This window comes from Eulemur rufifrons, chromosome 21 (genome assembly GCF_041146395.1).
Source record: "Eulemur rufifrons isolate Redbay chromosome 21, OSU_ERuf_1, whole genome shotgun sequence".
NCBI classification, from domain to species: Eukaryota; Metazoa; Chordata; class Mammalia; order Primates; family Lemuridae; genus Eulemur; species Eulemur rufifrons.
The window spans coordinates 15,337,000-15,358,672 of NC_091003.1; the positions used below are offsets into that span (position 1 = coordinate 15,337,000).

Sequence of the window (21,673 nt, forward strand, 5' to 3'; positions counted from 1 at the left end):
TCTCCCTCTGCCCAGGCAAGGGGACAGTTATCTCTCAGCTCCTGCCGGCAGACTGGTTTTTCAAAAGCAGCTAGAAACCCAAGATTTTTTATATGAAATCCCCCAGTTTCTCAGTGTAGCAATCAGTTCTATTTTTTAAAACCATGGAGGCCAGAAAACAGGTCCTTGGCAGAATTTGGTCTGTAAGCGTCACCAGCTGTAACCTCTGATGCAGGAAACAAAAACAAAAACAAAAAATAATCAAGAACCAAAACAGCACACAGATATGTTTCCAAAATAGAGATTTATTTATTAAGGATTATTTAGTCTCTGCAAAAAAATCACCAATTGTTCCTCATTGGGTTTTTTTTTTTTTTCATACACATCAATTCTTTTGGGGTTGCTCTGTTTGCCCCAACACTTTAAAAAATACAGCTCTTTTTAACACCAGGAAGGACAGTTAAGGCAGTGAGGCGTTTCCTTGGGTCTGAGCGCTGGAAGGTTCATCTCTCCCCCTCGAGAGAATGCACATAGTAGGTAGTTTCTTAGGTTGGAAAAGCTGTCCCTGAAGAAAATAAGTTATGCAGAAGAATTCACATACAGTCATCTGTGGTCAATCGTGTGTGCCCCATTGCTTTAAAGGAAACGCCTGTTGGTCATCAAAGGCTTGCTGGTTGGTTTCAGCTGTTAAAAAAAAACTGTCTGGCAAAAGACAGTCAGAAAGAGCAGGGTTTATAATGACGCTGCGGTGAGGTCGGGCTGTGCACACCGCGTGAGAACACACACCAGTTTGCTTTTTTAAAAAAATCCCACAATAGGAGCCCTGCATCATTTCAAATCAAACTCTTCATAGTCCTTAAAATACCCCAAACATCGTTCAGTGAGAGCTCCAGCGGGGCACGTGCTTATTTTTAAAGTGAGATGGATGACACCATTCCCCCAGAGTCCTGTTCCTTGTTGGAGAAAAAACAAAACAAAACGAAACCAAAAAAAAAAAAACCCTAGGACTTGATTTATTAGAAACGTTAATCGATTTCTACCACACTGAAACGAAGGTAGAAAGTCAGTCTGTGCTGCTGTGAAATTCGAAGGAGATTTGGAAGGAAGGCCATTATTTATTGCTCTGTTAGAATACCAAAAAAGGACTTTTTTTTAAAAAAAACAGGGCCATCCCCTGCAGACCCCAGCAGGACCCTGGGCAGCTCGAGGGGACGCGGGCCAGGGCAGCCCGCCGGCTTGATTCACAGTGATTCGGGTTTGCGTGTTTCTGCAAGTGGCCCTGTGTCGGGGGCCAGGCCGGCAGCTGGGCGCGCCTACACCTTGTAGTTGAGCTCGGCGTTCATCTTGGTGTACATCTCGTAGATGACGTCGATGGTGGCCGTGTAGTTGACCAGGAAGAGGCGGATCTTCTCCAGGCACTCCTCCTCCGTCACGTTCTGCCCCTTGGAGAGCGCTTTCAGGAAGTCAGACTTATAGGGGGCTGCGTACAGCGCTGCCTGGAGACGGGCGAGAGGCGGGCAGGCACAGCGTTAGCCGGGGCCGAGACACCAGGCCAGCACTCGGGGGTCTGGGAGGGGACATGCCCAAGGTCTGTGTCGGGCAGGGGTCTGTGCTATTCGTGGCGTTGGAAGGGAAAGGAAAAGGAAGACGTGTTTTCCCTTCTACCCCCGTGCAGGACAGCAGGAAGGACATCAGCTTTGGGGACAGACAGACCTGAGTGCAAATTCCAGCTTGTGCCGCCGACTAGCTGTGAGCCTTGAGCAAGTTACTTAGCCTCTCTGGGCCTCAGTTTCCTCATCTGCAAAATGGGGATAATAATGGCACCCGCCTAATCAGGTCGCTTTTATTAGGATTAGGGAGGTCGTGCAAAGCGTTCAGCATAGCACCAGGCATACAGAAGGTGCTCAACACAACACCAGGCGCACAGTAGGTGCCCACTGTAGGTACACCTCTTTCTTCTGGGTTCCCTGCTCTGGAAAAGGTGAACTGCTTCTTGGGGAAAACCCACTTTCTGAGCAGGGAGATGACCACTAATCCGTGCTGTGATCTCTCTTTTGTCCTTAGGGGGGCGACACGTCCCTAAATTTCAGGGCTGCTCTACTACTTGGAAAAGTGTGGAGAATCAGAAATTCACAGCATTTCACAGCCAGAAGAAAAAACATGCAACCGGATAAAAAGCCTAGGCTACGAGTTTGACGGGACGATGAAAGTATAAATAATGTTGTCTTTCCTAATAAAAGTAGCAACAGCCCTGATGTACTGCGTGTAGACACGTGTCCTGCACGTTTGACAGGGTAACGCGTTTAACCTTCACCATGACCCTTGGAGGTAGGGCCTATTTCAAAGCTATTTGAAATGGGGAATTTCGCCTACGGAGGGACAATTGCAGGCCCCCAGTTTTGTGTGATGTGACCTCGAGCAAGATAATTAACTGGTCTGGGCATCACTGTCCCCAGCTGTGAAGTGGGGGTGAGAGCAGGGCCCACCTTGTGGTGCGTTTGTGAAGATTACAGTTCGTGGGCAGCTGCCCTGGGCCGGGGGCACAGGTCACGTGGTTTTTACTGAGGGGGTGGATGCCACGGTGTGCAGGGCCAACGTGCTGCAGTCGGCGGGGGGGGTGGGGCACCCACCTGGATGGATGGCCCCGAGGTGGCCATGTGACCTGCCCCACGACCAGCTCTTCCTGCCCGGCTCCCAACCCAGCGTGCCTACCGCCTGTGGGTGAAGTCACGCAGACTCAGACGAGGGCGCGGTGAGAGGCAGGGGGCCGGCAGCAGCATATAAGTCACCCTCGAGGCCTTTTGACAGCTCCCGAGTGGGCCTCTCAGCCTGGTGGTGGCCCTAGGGGCCCTCAGCCAACCAGGCTGATGCTGAACCCCCACTTTCAGGAGCCCTGGCCAATGTCACCCCAACACAAGCCACCAAGAACCCCGCGAGGGCTGGTGTCCTCTCAGCATATGCCCCCATGGGGACAGAGGCCCCCCTTGCCCTCCCTGCCCAGTGTGAGAATCAAGGCTCAATCCAAGGGGCCCATGAGGCGGCCACCATCACCCTGAGTCCTCGCTCTTCACCGGGGTTTCTCCCAGCCACCTGGAGTCAGGCCTCCCGGGCTCCGGCACCTAGACAGACACCGCGGAGCACCTACGATGACATCCACCACGGCCACGAATAGGGCTGGCCGAGTGCGCACGAGGGAGACCAGCCTCAGCCCAGCTAGCCAGGGCAGCCCTTCCTGAACCCAGGGGGGCGAACACAGGCTCCAGGAGGCCACGGCCAAGCAGTGGCACGGCCCGCCCGCCAGCCGCCGTCCTTGTGGGCCGTCGGGGGTGGCTCACCTGGAAGATCTTCTGCACGATCCAGCCGTGGTACTTCTTGAGGGCCATCTCGTACGCCTTGGTGGCGTTGACGCGGATGAGGTTGGGGTGGTTCTCGTCCCGCTCCCCGTCACAGATGCTCTGGAGGAAGACCTGGATGAAGCGGAGGCCTCTGCGGCCCCGAGAGGAGACGGTGCCTTAGGGCCCTGTGTGCTCCCACCTGGGCAGTGAGCCCGCACACCCCTGTCCCTAAGGGCCCTAAGGTGCCCTGAATTAAGCCAGTGATACGTGCACACAGAAGGGGGCGCTGTTCCTGAACTGCTACCTTGACCTGCTTAGCAGCCCAACTCAACATCTCTCCAGCACCTTCTCTCCACTGGGCCTGGCTGGCCTGTGACAACGGTCCCGCTGGCCATAAGATCCCTGAGGGTAGGGTCTGGGTCTGCCTCGTCCATTTGTGCGTCCACATGGCCTCTCGTGGGCCAGCATGCGGCAGGCGGCCATCACTGCTTGAGGACTGAAGCCACAGCGCTGGCTATCAAAGGACTTGTGGCCCAGAGACCGTGGACACACTGGCGAGACTGGCCCCGTGCCCGCCTGGGCTCCCGGCTGCTCTGCTGCAGTGGGGAGGATCTTTCTGAATCTGCTACATGGCTCCTCTGCCTGAGACCACGCGACGGCCTCATTGCCCTGAGCCCTTCGTGTCCTCCCACGGCCATTTGAGCCCTTCTTCAGGGAATAGGGTGATGCTCCGAGAGCCACAGGGGGTGGGGTCCAGCCGGGAGCCCAGATCAAAAACTTGACCGGTGCCGGCCCCTTCGTGCACGTGGTCTCATCTCTTGCTCCCCTCGGCCCTGTCAAGCTGAGCTCAGCACAGTCAGGCCATTTCACAGAGGGAAGCACTGAGGCTCCCCCAAGAGGCTCAGTCACAGGCCAGGACGTGAACCCAGCCTGCCTCGCCCCCCAGCTGGGCTCCTTCCTTCCCTGCCCCTTACTGTCCCCCTGGGGTCCCCAGATGAGCTGCTCTGCTCCCTTCCTGCAGCGGGGTGGGGATCAGGTCGGGGTAGGAGCACTGGGCTTAAGGACTGAGGAGTCTGTAGGTGGCAGGGAACAGCGTGGGTTCGAATCAGAATGTCCCACCCCCAGCCCATAAGATGCATTTGTGCAAATTAGATACAACTCCTTCTTCTCAATATATTGTATTTTTGTCAAGCTGTCATAATATACAAATCCACCTTGTACATGATATGACCAGCCCTAAACAGAACAGGACTGTGCAGTGCACAACATGCACAACTGTGCTTGGATGGCCTCCAGAAGCCCCCGTGGCTCCCGCAGTGAGATGAGGATAGCTAGCACACCTAACTCACAGGGTAGGAAACTCGATCAGGCGCCCAGAGCTTAGCGTAATGCCCAGCATGGAGCATGAGCCCGCTTGCTACGCTCTGATGGGACTGCAACAAGGAAGTGTCGCTGTGCGGCAAGCCTTGGCCCTTGGGAGCCTTTTTCTCAGCCATCGATGAGCACCACGCTGGAAGGGCTGGGGAGTGACCTTCCCTGCCAGCCAGAGCAGACACCTGGCAGCAGGATTTGCCTCCCCCTCCGCGGCCCAGGCGGCCGAGGCCCCGTCACTGGGCCCGTTACCTTTTCAGCCACATGAGCGCGAGCGTGGCTCCCACTTTCGGCCACTCTGCTCCGTACGTTTCTTTCTCCACCTCTAGGATGTTCTGCAGGGTCCGGAACTTGGCTGGGTTGGTGTCATAGACAGCTTTGATTTTCTGAAATGGAGCACGTGGGGTTCCCCCTTAGAGAAGCTGCCGTCATAGGCGGCTGGCCCGCAGGCGGGGGTGGAAGAGCGCCTGGGTGGCGCGTCCCCTTCCTCCCAGCCTGCCAGGAACAGCGGGGACAAGACTTGCAACAATAACCACCACGACTGTGCGCGTTTGTGGAGCACCTGCCATGAGCTGGGACGTGCGAGGTGCCCGACGGGCACCTTATGTTACCCCCACGACAAACCCGATGTTGCTCTGTCATCCCAATTTACAGATGAGGGCGCTGAGGCTCAGAGAGGGGCAGTGACGTGCCCAAGGCCACACAGCAGGTCCAGGTGGCAGCGGGCCCCAGCCGCAGCCAGCGCGAGTCCACGTTCTCCGAGCACTACCGCCACTGCCTCAGACACCCAGTGTCCCAAGTGTCGCTTTTGTGCACAACTGGAAAGAGCTGCGGGGTTCACAGACGTCCAGGAACAAAGGCCTCTCTGAGCTGGAGCCGGGCAGGCCTGGGTCAGTCCCAGCTCTGCCACTTCCTCGCTGTGTGACCTCAGGTGAGGCCCGAGAGCCCTCTGAGCCTCAGCGTCCTCACCTGTAATTAGGGGACAGCAACAGAACCAGCCTCTAAGCGCTGCTGGGATGAAGAAATGACATAACACGGTGTCTCCCAAGCCCTCGGCTGGGCCCTAACTGGGTCCCCATGGGGACAGGGTCTATGGGCGGGGACACGGCATCGGGACGCCAGGACTGTGAACGGGGAGAGCCAGGCCGATGCCACACGTGGGCTTTGGCGTTTACTGGGGTGGATGGAAGAATCCGCAGGGTCCTCCTCGGGGCCGACCCTTCAGACCCCCCTCCCAGTCAGGCTGTGACCAGGCGGCGCGATGGCGACGCAGGACCGGGAACCCCGAGCCCCGAGTCACTGCGCTTGGGGCCAAGCCCGTGTCCATGTCTCCTGCCCCTTCCTCGGGCTGGGGCGCTCGCGGCTGGGAGCAGGGCGCTGGGGACCCGAGGCGGGTTTAGATCCTGACGCGGGGGCCAGGGCTGCGGCTGCCAGGCCACGTACGTACCGTGATGTTGCCGCTTATGTCCGCCTTGATGGGCGTGAACACTGGGGACCCGAGGCAATCTGGGGACAAAACGGGAAGAGAGAGTCAGCTTCCCAACACGGACGACATCCAGGGCCACCGCGGGCCATGGAGGCCTGGGGACACGAGGGGAGGTCACCTGGTGTGCTGGGGGGAAGGCAGAGCTGTCCACAGGTGTGACAAGGGCAGTGTGGGCGGGACATGGCCCCTGGGCTTTCCAAGTTTGCTGTTTCCCACTCGGCACGTGAGGCGACAGAACCTGCCACGGAGGTGTGACGAGGATCACTTGCAACAACCCCGTTCCGAGATCTGCATTTTGCTCACCTCCGGAATCAGAATGTCCTTAAGTGGAGGCACTCTCCCTTTCTTGGTGGGTCATCATGTAACGGAGCCTTGCTCCATAGGCGACACCTTTGAGTTGATGAAACGTAGGCCTAGAAACTGCCGCAGTGCCCGGAACTCCAGGGCTCCGCATGAAACGCGAGCCGCCCGCTGCCTGCCTTTCCTCCTTCGTTACCCCGCGGCAGGCTGGCCCAGGCGCCAGGGACATCATGCCACTCAGAGCGCCTCACAAGGCCTGGCATGGGGGAAACACGCAGGTTCTCTACTAAGCAGGCTCCACGTGGACGTCCCCCTCGAGCCTGAGGACAGACAGCTGTGCTGCCCCAGTCCCTCTCACTGTCCTCACTGCTGAGTCCACAAAAGTGGGTTCACTAAGCCTGACACACAGCCCCGGGCGACAAAGACCCCAGAGCAGGCCAGAGGTGGGTGCCAAACCCACAGGAGGGAGATGCCAATGCCCATGAGGTCGGGCAGGGGCCTCGGTGTGGGCGCCGACTGGCCGCACGTGGATGGAACTTCTGCAGGCCGAATTCCACCCCGGGTGAGGACTGCCTGAGGCTAGGAGTTCAAGACCAGCCTGAGCAAGAGTGAGGCCCCTCCATCCCCACCCCTGCCCTGTCTCTACTGAAAAATTAGCCAGGCATAGTGTCACGAGCCTGTAGCCCCAGCTACTCGGGAGGCTGAGGCAGGAGGATCGCTTGAGCCCAGGAGCTTGAGGCTGCTGTGAGCTAGGCTGACGCCATGGCACTCTAGCTGGGCGACAGAGCGAGACCCATCTAAACAAACAAATGAACAAACAAAAAATAAAATAAAATCATGCCATTGAACGCACTTAACAGAGTGCCCAGTGCATGGTGAACACTCAATAAATGGACTTTAATCATTTTTACGACTTTGTCTCATTACCAGGGTCAGGCTTTGTGGTCCAGCAAATGTCACCATGCGTGGAAGCCACCAGGTCCCCCAGAGCCTCTGCTGAGTGGGGATCACACTCGGCCTGTGCCCTGTGCCCCCTGCTGGTCTCCGCTCTCCTTCTAAGGTCCCTCCTTGGGCCTGGGCGGCTGTCTGGCCCTGCTGCAGGCTCCAGGGCTGTCTCCTTTAGGCGACAGAGCCTCCCTCCAATGCCTGTGGGGGCAAATGTCCCCCAGGGTGGCCCCGTCAGAAGCTGCTCAGAGGTGCTGGGCCAGCGGTACAGGCAGCCTGGTCCTGGGTGCTCTGGTCCCCACACAGGCCTTCCAGGAGCATCAAAGAGGTGACTAGTCCACCCTACCCTTTAACCTTGTATGATGTGTCACCGACTTGAGCTCTGAGACAACAGGGACCAGGTTGCCCCGGTTCCCTGCTATGCCCCTAGCGCCCAGCTGGTGCCTGACGTCGGAAGGTGCCTGGATGACATCTGTGGAACGAATGGGTGGCAGGATTGTGAGGAACGTGGCATCTACGGGTGTATCTCCCTGCCAGGTTCTCTGTCTGCGAATCCTCCTGTAGTTCAGACCGACCCAGCCCAGTGCTTTTAAGCACCCATCCAACCAAGATGGCAGAGGACACGTGGAGGGACTTGAGCCTCAGTTTCCCTGCTTATAAAATGGGAATCCTAGCAGGACATTCTCTGCAGTGTTGCTGTGAGGGGCAGAGGCGTCCCACACTCGAAGTGAGTGTTCAGAGGGAAGCAGGGATTGGGGACAATCGTCAGCCATGGGTGGCTCATTAGCTTTTCATGACTTGGGTCATTCAACGTGCATTTCAGAGATGCAGAAAAATGTTATTCGGCGTCCTTGGCTCTGAAAATGGCTCTCGTGCAGTTCTGGGGGGCCCCGCCCTGGCGGCGGGGAGAAAGGCTCTTTGTTCTGTGTTCTCCTGACAGTGCGTTCCGAGGGTCACGAGGCCGCCGTGGTCAGCAGGAGCTGGGCCCCCACAGCAGCTGTCATTGTGTGTCGTGGCCACCCCCCAGGGCCAGGCTTCTGCTCAACCGCAGGGGAACTTCTGAGGCTGAGGCCCAGCCCAAGCAGAGAGGGGTGGCGAGAGGGACCCCAGAACAGAGGGGACGGGAGGCGACGCGGGGGCTGGGAACGTGACCCCAGAATCCGCTTCCATGCCACACCCAGCGGAGCCGCCAGCAGGAAGAGCACCTCTGTGCACATCAGCATGCCCACGGAAGTCGGTTTGGAAGCATCTGGAAGCGGGCTGCCGTGACTCACAGAGCAGCGGCGTCGTGCTCTACCAGCTCCCGGTGTGAGTGTGGCCAAGTGACTTAACCATCCAGGCTCAGGCCTTTCCCTTCCCACCGCCCAGAGGTGCTGCGCAAACAGGAAGTGCCCCAGGTTGGACGGCATCCACCGAAGGCTCTCTGGTTGTGTTTGTCTTTGGTGCTGTCCAAGGACACCAGGTCCAGGGACCCTAAATGACTTGCACAGGGTGACAGAGCGAGTGCCAGGAACTCAGACACATTCACAGAGCCAAGGCTGGCTCCGCTACACCCTCACCTTTCTTTCTAGAATGTTTCCATCTGTTCGTGTGTACTCAGGGAAAACGGGAAAACTCTGACATCTTAGGATGATTTTAATTCCCAAGCACACGGTGGCCTTTCTGTTGATAACAGTTTAAATTCAAGCTTGTGCCTGCTCTGGGCAGAGCACGACACAACTCTACCAGGTTGCCCAGCCTTACCTTTCCTACAGAATGCAGCCCTGCCCCAAAACGACCCGTCTTGCTCGACCAGTTTTGCAGTTACCCCAAACTTGTTTATTTATTTTTTTTAATTATTGTCAGCAAACAGGTTCTTTAAAATGCCACCCAGAACCTGTCTGCCTGGAGGAAGGGAGGGCACCTGGACGGTTTTCTAGTTCAGCATCTTACCTCCAGATACGACCCCACCATGTTATTTCACAGAACCACTCAAATGAGCACAGATTCTAAATACAGCAAAGCCCTGGTGATCTGGAACCTCGGGCAAATGGCCCCTGCTGTTTAGCGGAGATTTTTTTCTAAGCATGCTACTCAAGCCAGAAGATGTAAGGAAAAGACCAACAAATCTGATTATAAAAAACAGAAACTTCCTAGATGGCACAGGGGGAAATCCTACCACCAATCAAAGCCAAACAACAAATGCTGGAGGAGGGTGGAGGTGGGAGTAGAGTGTATGTAATAAATATAGCAGATAAAAGGCTATTATCTGGCTGGGCGCAGTGGCTCACACCTGTAATCCTAGCACTCTGGGAGGCCGAGTCAGGAGGATTGCTTGAGGTCAGGAGTTGGAGACCAGCCTAAGTAAGAGCGAGACCCCGTCTCCACAAAAGTAGAAAAATTAGCCAGGCTTGGGTGGCGCATGCCTGCAGTCTCAGCTACTTGGGAAGGCAGGAGGATTGCTTGAGCCCAGGAGTTTGAGGTTGCAGTGAGCTATGATGACACCACTGCACTCTAGCCTGGGTGACAGAGCGAGACCCTGTCTCACAAAAAAAAAAGGCTATAATCCCTAATATGTAAAGAGCTCGTACAAATCAATAAGAAAAAAAAAGTCCTATAGGACAATGGGCAATTCACAGAAGAAATGAAAAGATGCCTAATCTCAGTAATAAAAAGAAAATAAAATTAAAACAGTGAAATGTCTTTCATCTACCAAATAATTTTATGAACACAGCAATCTTCTCTAGTTCAACCATTCTGGATGGAACTCATCAAAATGTAACACAAGGCCGGGCGAGGTGGCTCACGCCTGTAATCCTAGCCCTCTGGGAGGCCGAGGCGGGTGGATTGCTTGAGGTCAGGAGTTCGAGACCAGCCTGAGCAAGAGTGAGACCTCGTCTCTACTAAAAATAGAAAGAAATTATCTGGCCAACTAAAAATATATATAGAAAAAAAAAAAATAGCCGGGCATGGTGGCGCATGCCTGTAGTCCCAGCTACTCGGGAGGCTGAGGCAGAAGGATTGCTTGACCCCAGGAGTTTGAGGTTGCTGTGAGCTAGGCTGATGCCATGGCACTCACTCTAGCCTGGGCAACAAAGCGAGACTCTGTCTCAAAAAAAAAAAAAGTAACACAAATGTTCCTGCTTTCGTACAAAAAGCCAATTGTAACTTTCTAAGCAGGGTCATTGTCAAAACTACGAATTATGGTAAAGGTGTGACCCAGTAATGTCACAGGCCCCCTCAAACCTTCATTAAATGGCTCTAGACAGTGTGTCTTCAGGTTTTTAGGACAACTTTGTGTATTTCTAAAAAACTCCTCTTGATGGTTGATGGCCACTTTGTCTGCAGTGCTGCGATTCTGCTAGATATCGAAAATGCAAACAGCTGACAGTGTCAGAATCACCTGCAAATAAGAGGAGATAGAAACCAAGCAGAGGTTTAGAAACCAAGCATGGCCTCTGTGACAATTCTGTCTGGACAAGGGCCATGCTGGGCTTCCTGCCTGGGTCCCTGCCACAATTCAGATGGGTGACATCGCCCAGAAAGCAGAATTCCCCGCGAGCCAGCAGTCATCATATGCCACACAGAATCCTCGTTTCCTCATTTCCTAACCGCAGCAGAGTTGCACAGGACGGTCGCTGTGCTCTGAGCAAGACCACGGAACATATCTGGAAATTTCCATCCAAGCTGCCCCTTCCTGTCTGCCTCTTTAAACCACCATCTCTCAACAACAGGTGATGTTGGGTGACAAGGTGACCAAGTCGCCCCGCCCTAACCCACGCTCTCATTTCATCTCAGGAATAATTTCCCTTCAAGGACAAAAAGCATCCAGCTTTAAAGATGCACAGCTTCACTTTCAGCCCGTGTGATTCAGAAGGGGCCGCACCTAACCCGATTCATAAATAATTATTTCCAAAAAGGAAGGACAGGATGCCTGCGCCGCGGTGCCAGCAGCCTGGTGTGCGCAGGTTCTAATTCAAATTCAATTTTTTTCTTCATAGCTGGATAATAAAGTCCAGCTGTTAAACACACGGGGCAGGTTAACTTTACACGTCCTGGGTTACAAGGATCATAATGGGAGACACTCAAATTACGGCTGACGGAGATGAATCATTTATTAATCGGGGGTGGGGGTTATCACAGATCAATTTGCAATGAGGCCTATTTTTAAGGATAAGAACCCTGAGAATGCCCACATTCCTAAAACTGGTTCCTGCTCTCAATTCTACTATCTAAAGAGGAAAGAATGTTTACAAAACAATTTAAAATATTGCTTTAAAAACTGCCCCCTATGACATGCCGACGCCTTGTCCGCAGTTGCCCTGTTCAGCCAAAGACAGCCTTGAACTGGGAATGCAGCTGGGGAAATTATTTCTCTTACTTGCTGTGGGGCCTGGGAGAAATTACTTAACCTCTCTGAGCCACAGTTTCCTCTTTCATAAAATGAGGCTAATGAAGGACCCCCTCCTCACAGGGTTGTTCTGAGGCTTAAATGAGGTTGTATAGACAAAGGGCTTAGCACAGTTTCTGGCACCTAGTAAATGCTCAATAAAAAAGGAGGTGTTATTATTTATGCTTATTATAATAAATGAGGATATATATTTTATCATCATCTTCATCTTTCACAACAGGCAAAGCTTTCCTTTAGAGAGGAAATCCAGAAAATAATGATTCCAGTGATTAAGAAATCAAAGGGGAAAGAGAGGACGGGTTTCCACAGAACAGCAGTCCCCAACCTTTTTGGCACCAAGGACCAGTTTCACGGAAGATAATTTTTCCACGGACTGTGGGGGTTGAGGGTGGTTTCGGGATGATTCAAGCACATTACATTTATTGTGCAGTGAAACCTCTCTGCTAAAGATAATCTGTATTTGCAGCTGCTCCCCAGCGCTAGCATCACCACCTCAGCTCCACCTCAGATCATCAGGCATTAGATTCTCATAAGGAGCCGCAACCTAGATCCCTCGAATGCGCGGTTTACAGTAGGGTTCCTGCTCCTATGAGAACCTAATGCCCCTGCTGATCTGACAGGAGGCGGAGCTTATGCGGTGATGCCAGCGATGGGGAGCGGCTGTAAATACAGATGAAGCTTCTCACGCTCCCCCCCCCACCTCCTGCTGTGCAGCTCGGTTCCTAACAGGCCACAGACCAGTACCGATCCACGGCCCGGGGAGTTGAAGGCTGTAGCCACAGAGCATCATGTGTAATAAAAAAAATTCTAAAAAATAAAAAAGAGAGGGTGGAGGGAGAGCAAGAGTGATTGATTGATTGATATGGGTAAAATTAGCAGAAATCTTCCAGTCATGAAATAATGACTTCAAATGCATTCCAGACCATTAAAGCAGAGATCTCAGAACGGAGTGAAGCAGGGAAGTTGGAGGAACAGCAGTGCAGAAGCTGAATCGTTTCTGCGCATGGGGAAGTGTGAGTCGGCTGCTTAACCACCAGGGTAGAAAGCGGAGCTTTTTACAGAGCCCTGGAGAGGGATGATCCGCTGCCATGACTTTGAAAAGCTCAGATACAGCTAACACTACAGCAATAAAAAAAAAAGGGGGGGGTGGCTGGACAAGTAACACTGTAAGAACGTAATAAAAGGAATTAACATGCACCAGGGCAGGTTTTTAAACGGAAACAATGAAGCCTAAGACCAGAACCCAGCATTTCCATTCTAATAAGCTCATTGAAGTAGGCACATTGTCAGGCCAGACAGAAATTTCCTATTCTTTCCCCTCCCCCACAAACAGCACAAATGGGAGAAAGGGGCCCGTTTCTGCCCTAGAACAAGGACTTCCAGCATCTTCCCGTTTCCTGAGGTGGCGCGGGCCTCCCCTGCGACAGGGCCGGACCTGCTCCACAGCCTGTGGGCCCCTTGCTAGCTTCGCAACCTGGTCCACCTCAGTTTCCTCTTCTGTAAAATGGTGCCTCTTCCTCCTATGCAGGACGGTCGTCACGAGGATTAGCAGTGAGTGACTGCCCAGTTCCATGCTTGACCCTAGGAGCCACTCAACACTGGGGCTGCGTGAGCTGTGATCAGGGTCAAGTTCACAAGGCCCTTTGCCATGAATTCTTCCCGTTCCCTTTCACTTTGACATTGGCTGGGCACCTACGCTCTGCTGGGCCCCGGGAGGGCCCCACTTCTGCCCCTAAGGGATTCACAGTGCAGCATTGTCCCTCCTGGTCCCCCTGCGCGGCTGATGAGGGAGGGGCTGGACAAGTTAGCAAGCAACAGCGCACATGCCATTGGTCTGTCACCTGCAGGGGCCTTGGGGCCTTATGAAGGAGGGGGCCGGACAGATTCCTGACTTATTAAGCAGCCAGGCAGCTGGCCCCATGCCCTGGCAGTCGGTCACCAAGACCCAGAGGTGGCTTCTTTTTGGCAGATCGCTGTTTCCCAAGGGCTGCATGGTAACAGATTCAGTCCCTTAAAGGCCTCGGGCTGTCCGTCCCACCTGTGCAAGGATGTGCTGACTCCAGGCCTGAGCACCAAAATTACTTTGTGAGCTCACCCCCATCGACCCTCCTGAGGGTTCCGTTTCCCCGTTTTACAGCCGGGGCCGCAGTCTGGGGTGGGGGAAGAACTTGTGGGTGGAAAAGCCCCGTGGAACTCAAGCTTAGGCTGGCTCGGCTTGATGTGAATATCCTTATTTCTTTTCTTTTTTTTGAGGCAGAGTCCTGCTCTGTCACCCTGGCTAGAGTGCCGTGGCGTCAGCCTAGCCACAGCAACCTCAAACTCCTGGGCTCAAGCAATCCTTCTGCCTCAGCCTCCCAAGTAGCTGGGACTACAGGCATGCGCCACCATGCCCGGCTAATTTTTTTCTATATATTTTTAGTTGTCCAGCTAATTTCTTTTTATTTTTTAGTAGAGATAGGGTCTCGCTCTTGCTCAGGCTGGTTTCGAACTCCTGAGTTCAAACGATCCACCCGCCTCGGCCTCCCAGAGTGCTAGGATTAAAGGTGTGGGCCACCACACCCGGCCAATGTCCTTATTTCTTTCCACTCATCTGTCCACGTGTTCAGGGCCCAGATGTCAGAGAAAAACAATCAGGTTCAAAGTGACTTCTCCCTTCTGAGCGTCAAAAACAGCCAACTCATGGGCTGTTCTGCAGATTGATGGGAAAATGCAACAGGGCAGGTGGCAGCCCTTTCCAGATTGTACCCGGGCCAGGTGGGCTCATGAGCGTGACCAGCATGATGCCAGCACACAGCAGGTGCTCCCAAAGGCTAATCAGCCTCACTCACTGCTTGCGAATGCAACTCCAGGTGATGACAGGGGTCTGCGGGCAGTTTCAAAATCGTAAACCTATTGCAGACAGTGTCTGGCTTCTTCCCCCACCCAAGACATTGTTTCTTCCTCCCAGCTTCTTCCCAGGCACACAAGCCACACCCCGTTCCTACAGAACCCAGCTCTCAGCACTCAACCAAAATGCTAACTAACCTGCTATATTAGGGGAGTTAATACAGTTTCTTGTTTGTCTTTCTTGGGATATTCTATGCAAACACAACAACAAACACTTATTTGTATTAACTTTAAAAAAACAAATCATTGCAGGGCTGGGGGTGGGGGATGCTTCTGATTTACAGATCCAAGGGTACAGGTGGGGCTGGTTCCCAGGCAATTAGCCCGATGTCCCAACTAAAGGAAAAGCCAACTTATTTGGGGTTTCCACACGTAAGTCATTCTAATTTGCATTCAAATAAGCAGCAATTATGGGCCCAGCCTGGCGGGCTGATTATGAGTTACACACCTCAGAGAAAACCTGCATATCTGGTTAGTGGCTTCCATGCCACTTGGCATGTGGACAAGTCACCATGGTGCCAGCAGAGCCACTGAATTTCCTCAGTGGTCAACCAGGCTGGCTCCACTGGGGGGTCTTCTCCTGTACTGGAGAGGAAGCCAGGACAGCAGGGAGGCAAGACAGCAAGAGCACTGCATAAGGAGTCCAGAGGCCTGAGTTCTAGTCTTGCTCTATAGGTCACTCATTGGCTGTGTGACCCTGGGCAAGTCACTTAACCTCTCTGGTCTAGGTTTTTGGGCAGCAAAAACAAAAGGATAATTCTGTGCTTCCAGGCTGCCACAGGCCCCCCAAAATAGAACAAGCACTGAACCAAAAGTGATGGAAAACCACTCTTTCTGGGTTCACTCTAGGACTATGTAATGAGTGCCAGATACCTGTTAGGCCAGATTCTACAGATAGCCATCTAAGAAAGATAAGAAACATGAATGAAGAAAAATCACCCCCAGAATTTGGATCTTTTTTTTTTTTTTTTTTTTTTTTTTTTTTTTTTTTTTTGAGACAGAGTCTCACTCTGTTGCCCGGGCTAGAGTGAGTGCCGTGGCGTCAGCCTAGCTCACAGCAACCTCAAACTCCTGAGCTCAAGCGATCCTCCTGTCTCAGCCTCCCGAGTAGCTGGGACTACAGGCATGCGCCACCATGCCCGGCTAATTTTTTCTGTATATATTTTTAGCTGTCCATATAATTTCTTTCTTTTTTTTTTTTTGTTGAGACAGAGTCTCACTTTGTTGCCCAGGCTAGAGTGAGTGCCGTGGCGTCAGCTTAGCTCACAGCAACCTCAGACTCCTGGGCTTAAGCGATCCTACTGCCTCAGCCTCCCGAGTAGCTGGGACTACAGGCATGTGCCACCATGCCCGGCTAATTTTTGGAATATAGATTTTTAGTTGTCCATATAATGTCTTTCTATTTTTAGTAGAGACAGGGTCTCGCTCTTGCTCAGGCTGGTCTCGAACTCCTGACCTCGAGCGATCCACCCGCCTCGGCCTCCCAGAGTGCTAGGATTACAGGCGTGAGCCACCGCGCCCGGCCAGTTTCTTTCTATTTTTAGTAGAGATGGGGTCTCGCTCTTGCTCAGGCTGGTCTCGAACTCCTGAGCTCAAACGATCCGCCCACCTCGGCCTCCCAGAGAGCTAGGATTACAGGCGTGAGCCACCGCGCCCGGCCCAGAATTTGGATCTTAAGAACTGAGAGGTGATTAGCTGGGCATGATGGCATGCGCCCATAGTTCTAGCTACTCGGGAGGCTGAGGCAGGAGGATCACTTGAGCCCAGGAGTTTGGAGTCACAGTAAGCTATGATGACACCACTGCATGCTAGCCCAGGGTGACAGAGTGAGACACTGTATCAAAAAACAACATTACCTTCAGCTCCTCCCCCTCCGGTTTCTCCCTAAACAGTGAGAGCAAACGGGTGTCATCTCATGCACCAACACCAACTAACCTGGAGTGGTTGTGTTAAGATGGAGGCTGCATCTAGTCTCAAGAGGGAAAATAGTATCATGATTGATTAATAATGTCTGCCACAGGTACAGGATATGAAAGGGGTTATGTATTTTAATTTAGTCATGCATTTTAATTCAGAAAGCAATAGATAGGCAAAGCATCTTCAGCAAGAACTCGGAAGAATGGAAATGGAACTAAAAGCATTCATTCAGCACATACTACTAGCTCACCAAGCGCTGGCACTAAAATAACTCAAAGTTACAGAATGTGGTAGGTTCCATGGGAGTTCAAGGGAGTCAGGAAAGACTTTCTGGAGAAGGTGACCACTAAGCTGATTCCATAAGGATAAGTGGAACCCAGCCAGGCAAATGGAAGGTAAAAAAGGAGGAAAACGAAGGCAAAGGGGGCTGGAAAATGGAGTGGTCCACCAGGCAGAGGGACTGCCATGGGTAAAGTTCTGGAGGCAAGTGATGGCATGGTGCCATGTGTGGGGCTGCAAGCCATTTAGAAAGGCTACAGCACAGATTTCAAGGTGGGGTAATAGGGAGTTACTGAGGCTTCTAGGCAGGGAGTGGCAAGACTAAATGACATCTAAGTGTCCCCATCTCTGCCCTCCAATTTTTTTTTTCCCCCTTCCATGCTCAGCCAGGACCTCCAGTTGTTAATGCTCTAGAATAGCTGCAAAAATGACCTAAAAAATGAGACAGCAGGCCTCACAGAAGTCAGTCTTGCAAACTGATCATTCAGGTGAGATCCGATTACTGGGTCAAGGTAAGAGAAAGAAGATGGACAGAGGGCTGGCCTCTAAGTGGATGTAGTAAAACCTGTACCACTCGAGAGATTCCAATTGGAGATACAGAGGAGGGGCCAGTCTGAGACAAGGATGGCGGATGCTCTAAACCGCCCACTGCAGCAGAAAGACTCCGCCTTCACCAAGCCCAACCCATTCCACACCCGACAAGGGTTTAAGAAATGTGGTTCCCAGCACCAATAAAAGGGGAGAATAAGAAAAAAAAAAAACATGTGGCTACTCTAATAGGCTACTCTTCAATCCAGCAATTTCACTTCTAAAATGAGAAATAGGCTGGGCGTGGTAGCTCACACCTGTAATCCTAGCACTCTGGGAGGCCGAGGCGGGTGGATCGCTTGAGGTCAGGAGTTTGAGACCAGCCTGAGCAAGATTGAGACCCCCGTCTCTACTAAAAATAGAAAGAAATTAGCTGAACAACTAAAAATATATAGAAAAAAAAATTAGCCGGGCATGGTGGCACATGCCTGTAGTCCCAGCTACTTGGGAGGCTGAGGCAGAAGGATTGCTTGAGCCCAGGAGTTTGAGGTTGCTGTGAGCTAGGCTGACGCCACAGCACTCCAGCCTGGGCATCAGAGTGAGACTCTGTCTCAAAAAATAATAATAATAATAATGATGAGAAATAACCAAAGAAGTGTGCACAGAAACATGCACAAGGATGCTCACTGCAGCACTGTTTACCAGAGCAAAAAATAAGCAGCAAGGTGAATGTCTAACAGTAGAGGATTAATTAAATAAATTCTGGCCACATTGACACAATAGAATCCCAAGCAGCTATAAATGATGATGATTGATATGAAAAGATAACCATGCTATACTGTTAGATAGAAAAGCAAGTTATACTTTTTTTTTAAAAAAAGACAGATGTAAATGAGTCTGGAAGGAAAACACTCTGAAATGCCAGCAGAGATTCTTTCTTTAAAACCCTACTACAGAAGGTTGTGAGAGGATTATTTGGCCTAATCTACACAGAGTACTTGGCACATAGTAAGTGCTCAATAAACGACAGGGAGGTTTTTTTGTTGTTGTTTTGTTTTGTTTTTATATAGCATTTGTTTTTGCTCAGTTTTCCTTCAATCAACAGATCTTCCTTGCAGGATTAAATACTTTTTAAAACCACAGCCTTCAGTTCTTTGCCATATTTTTATCTACAGCAATGGTTCTAACCCAGAGGTGATTTTGTGTCTCTGGAGATAGTTGTATTGGTCAAAACTTGGGGGGGGGTGCTACTGACCTCTATTAGGTAGCAGCAGCGATGCTGCTAAACATCTTGTCATGCACAAGACAGCACCCCCCACCACAAAGAATGATCTGGCCCCAAATGTTGGCAGTGCCATGGAGGAAAAACCCTGATTTGGAGGAAACTGTCACTGCGATGCCTTTCAGACGCCTTGCGTCTGTCACCCCAGATCTGCTCCATTTGAGAGACACAAAGCCTACCCAGGATCATCCGGGTAACAGACACTCCCCAGATCCAGACGGAGCCCCTACTTTAGAGCTGACAGCGGATCCTGATCACCCACTGAGTGCTGGGGAAAAGTCACTGGTGGAAGATGACTCCTAAAGCTTGCTTCTTAAACCCTCAGAAGAAATTCTCCCGAAAACAGCATAATGGTTGAAAACGGATTATCACTTTTTTTTTTTTAGAGTGCTAAGAATTATCCTCTTTGGTGAACAGTACACAGCTCTGATGGGCAGAGAGCCCTGTGGTGTTTAACCCTTGGTGGGCCAACCCCACTGAGGCTTCTGTATAAATGGTGCTTCTGTCGACAGATGTGACTCCCCACAGCACAGGGACTGCAGCAAAGACAAGGGTCCTTTGAGACCAGGGAAAGGGAGGAGGACATGCTCTTTAGCCCTGGCACCAGGTTACTGCTGGCTCCAACTTGCCACCGCCCTTTTTCCTCTAAAACCAGCCAGATGATCGCATTGAATGATGGTGTCCCCAGACGCAGAAGGGACGTGCAGCCTTGCTGAAGATAAGCACAGAAAAGGCCACAGAGCTTAACCTGGGGTTTCTCCACCTCGGCACCACTGACGTCAGGGCTGGATCATTCTTTGTTGTGGGGGCTATCCTGTGCACAGTAGGACAGGATGCGTGCCAGGTCTCTAGGCATTGCCAGATGTCCCCAAAGGGGCCAAAATTGGCTCAGTTGAGAAGCACTGGCTTAAACAGATCCTGATTCCCTGGCCAGGGCAAGCTGGCTCTGGCTGGCAAATATTCATGAAACCAAAGAGGAAAGAAAGAAACAAAACAAAACTATAACAAAATTAAATAATTCCTCAATGCTAAAACCACTTAGCTCCCTACCTGGAGATCCAGCATTTTCTGAAGATGGTGATACTGATCATAAGAAAGTTCTGTACACTCAACAGCATTGACTGAGCACCTACTATGTGTCAGACACTGTTCTGGGCACTGGGGACACAGCAGTGGGTGTAAAAGACCACGCCCCTGCTCTCAGCTTGCTCACCCAGGTCTGAGAAGGATACAAACCAGGCAACTGCTCTCACTCAAACACTGATGAATTACCTGCCATAGGAAGGAACTCAAACTGGATTCAGGAACAGACAGCGCCACTCCCCCCACAGCAAGACCTATTTGACGCTTACGGCCTCTGTGCTTTACAGACAACGCCTTTTCTACTCCTCACAGCTAGCCTAGGAGATCAGCATCCCCACTTCACAGATGGGGACACTGAGGTTCAGGAGGTAGAGAGGGAGAACTGCGGACTCTACATTAACTACAACCACCCCAAAGCTCACGGCACTGTGGGAAATACCGCCCCCAACAAGCCCTGATCGCCCACGACAGGCAAACCGAGTGACTACCCTGGGTCCCAAATCTCTCCAGTCCAATTCAGTCGTAAGGTTTCCGGTTTGTGGACTGAAGCTGGACTCTGCCCTAGGGGCTGGTATCATCCTGCAAGGCCACCTAGTGAAGCACCAGGGCAGGGCAGGGCAGGGCAGGGCCGAGCCGGGCAGGGCAGAGCCGGCATGGAAGAGAAGGTTGCACCCTTTACCTGGGACCTAAAAGGCAAAGGGAAGGGGCAGATGGTATTGGCTTCTATTTCCCACTTTCCACCCAGGGCCTGGGCTGGGCTGGGCTGGGCTGGGCTGGGCTGGACTGGGGGAGGGGGGCCCAGGGGTGGGGAGGAAATAGGGTCTGAAACTGGGCTTCCTTTCCAATACTCCCAGGAACTTCTTCAACATGACATAAGGGGGAGGGGTCTTGCTCTTTCAGAGCCCAAACTGAGGGAGGGATTCATGCCAAGCACCCTGTGTCAGATGTCACCCCACAAAGCAGCTGCCCTGACCCGGACCCCTGTCCTAAATGGAGAAAAAACTTTAGGTGGCTTCTCCTAGAAAGGGGAAGTTTCGCAACTCCATCTTCAAAATCCCCTCCCTGCCTGGCCCCTTCAGGCTTCCTACCCTTGGAGGGGAGGTGGGGAGTCCTTGATCTGGAACGTGGGAACTCTGAGGGAAGAAGGGTTCATAGGTCCCACGAGGGAGCGGCTGGGAGAGTTTAAGGAAAGAAGAGTGTTTATGAAATGGGAGGACGCATTTTATGGGTTTTGGGGGCGGGGGGACTTGAGAACCATTCTGAAAGGGAAGAAGGGAAGGATGAGTCACGCTAAGGATGAAGGACTTTGGGGGAGAGGGGGCAGGATGCTTTGGGGGAGAGGGACGATTGGAGCAGCAGGCGGGAGTGGAGGATTTGGGGGCATCTGAGGCATATGGAGAGATGTGAGGTGTCTGGGCTGTGTGGGAAGAGATGGAGGAGGTGACATGTTCAGGGTAAAGGGGATCTTGGGGGTCTGGGGAAATAGGACTTGGGGTACCTAGGGGAGAGATGATTTGGGGATGCTCTGGAGAAGGAAGATTCAGGTGTGTCTGGGTCCGCCCTGCGGACCAGCTCCCCCCTCCATCCCGGCTCACCGAAGAAGGGCGGCAGGTGGGACACCGCTTCGAGGAAGGGTCCGGTCTCGATCTGCTTGTCCGCGGGCAGCGGCTTCAGCAGGTGCTCGGCCAGCAGCGCCATTTCGGGGTCGAGGCCCGCGGTAATGCCCCAGCCCGCGCCGCGGGCGTCCACGCCACCCCCCGGGCCGCCGCCGTCACCGCCGGCGCCGTCACCGCCGGGGCCGTCACCGCCGGGGCCGTCACTGCCGCCTTCCGCGGACTCTGGGGAAGCCAGCGTCGCCACTTCCGCCCGCGCCGCGCCCGCCTAGCCGAGCG

The 21,673-nt window shown here is 52.8% G+C and overlaps 1 protein-coding gene across 1 annotated transcript; it reads right to left on the reverse strand.

Moving 5' to 3' along the window:
* Positions 1 to 312: 312 nt before the first annotated feature.
* On the reverse strand, positions 313 to 21,553 carry GLTP (glycolipid transfer protein). The gene is made up of 5 exons (XM_069497019.1): positions 21,377 to 21,553; positions 6,133 to 6,191; positions 4,938 to 5,071; positions 3,315 to 3,465; positions 313 to 1,475 (listed from the first exon to the last, which is right to left on the reverse strand). The coding sequence occupies exons 1-5, from the start codon at positions 21,477 to 21,479 to the stop codon at positions 1,293 to 1,295; spliced, it is 630 nt and encodes a 209-aa protein (XP_069353120.1). The 5' UTR covers positions 21,480 to 21,553; the 3' UTR covers positions 313 to 1,292.
* Between the last annotated feature and the right edge of the window lie 120 nt (positions 21,554 to 21,673).

Excerpts from the sequence above, each read along its gene's own strand:
- GLTP (XM_069497019.1), bottom strand. The coding sequence starts at position 21,479 with ATGGCGCTGCTGGCCGAGCACCTGCTGAAGCCGCTGCCCGCGGACAAG. Across the intron at positions 5,072-6,132 it reads ACATAAGCGGCAACATCACG|AAAATCAAAGCTGTCTATGA; the intron begins GTACGTACGTGG and ends GCTCCATTTCAG. Across the intron at positions 3,466-4,937 it reads GCGCTCATGTGGCTGAAAAG|AGGCCTCCGCTTCATCCAGG; the intron begins GTAACGGGCCCA and ends TCGGGGCCGCAG.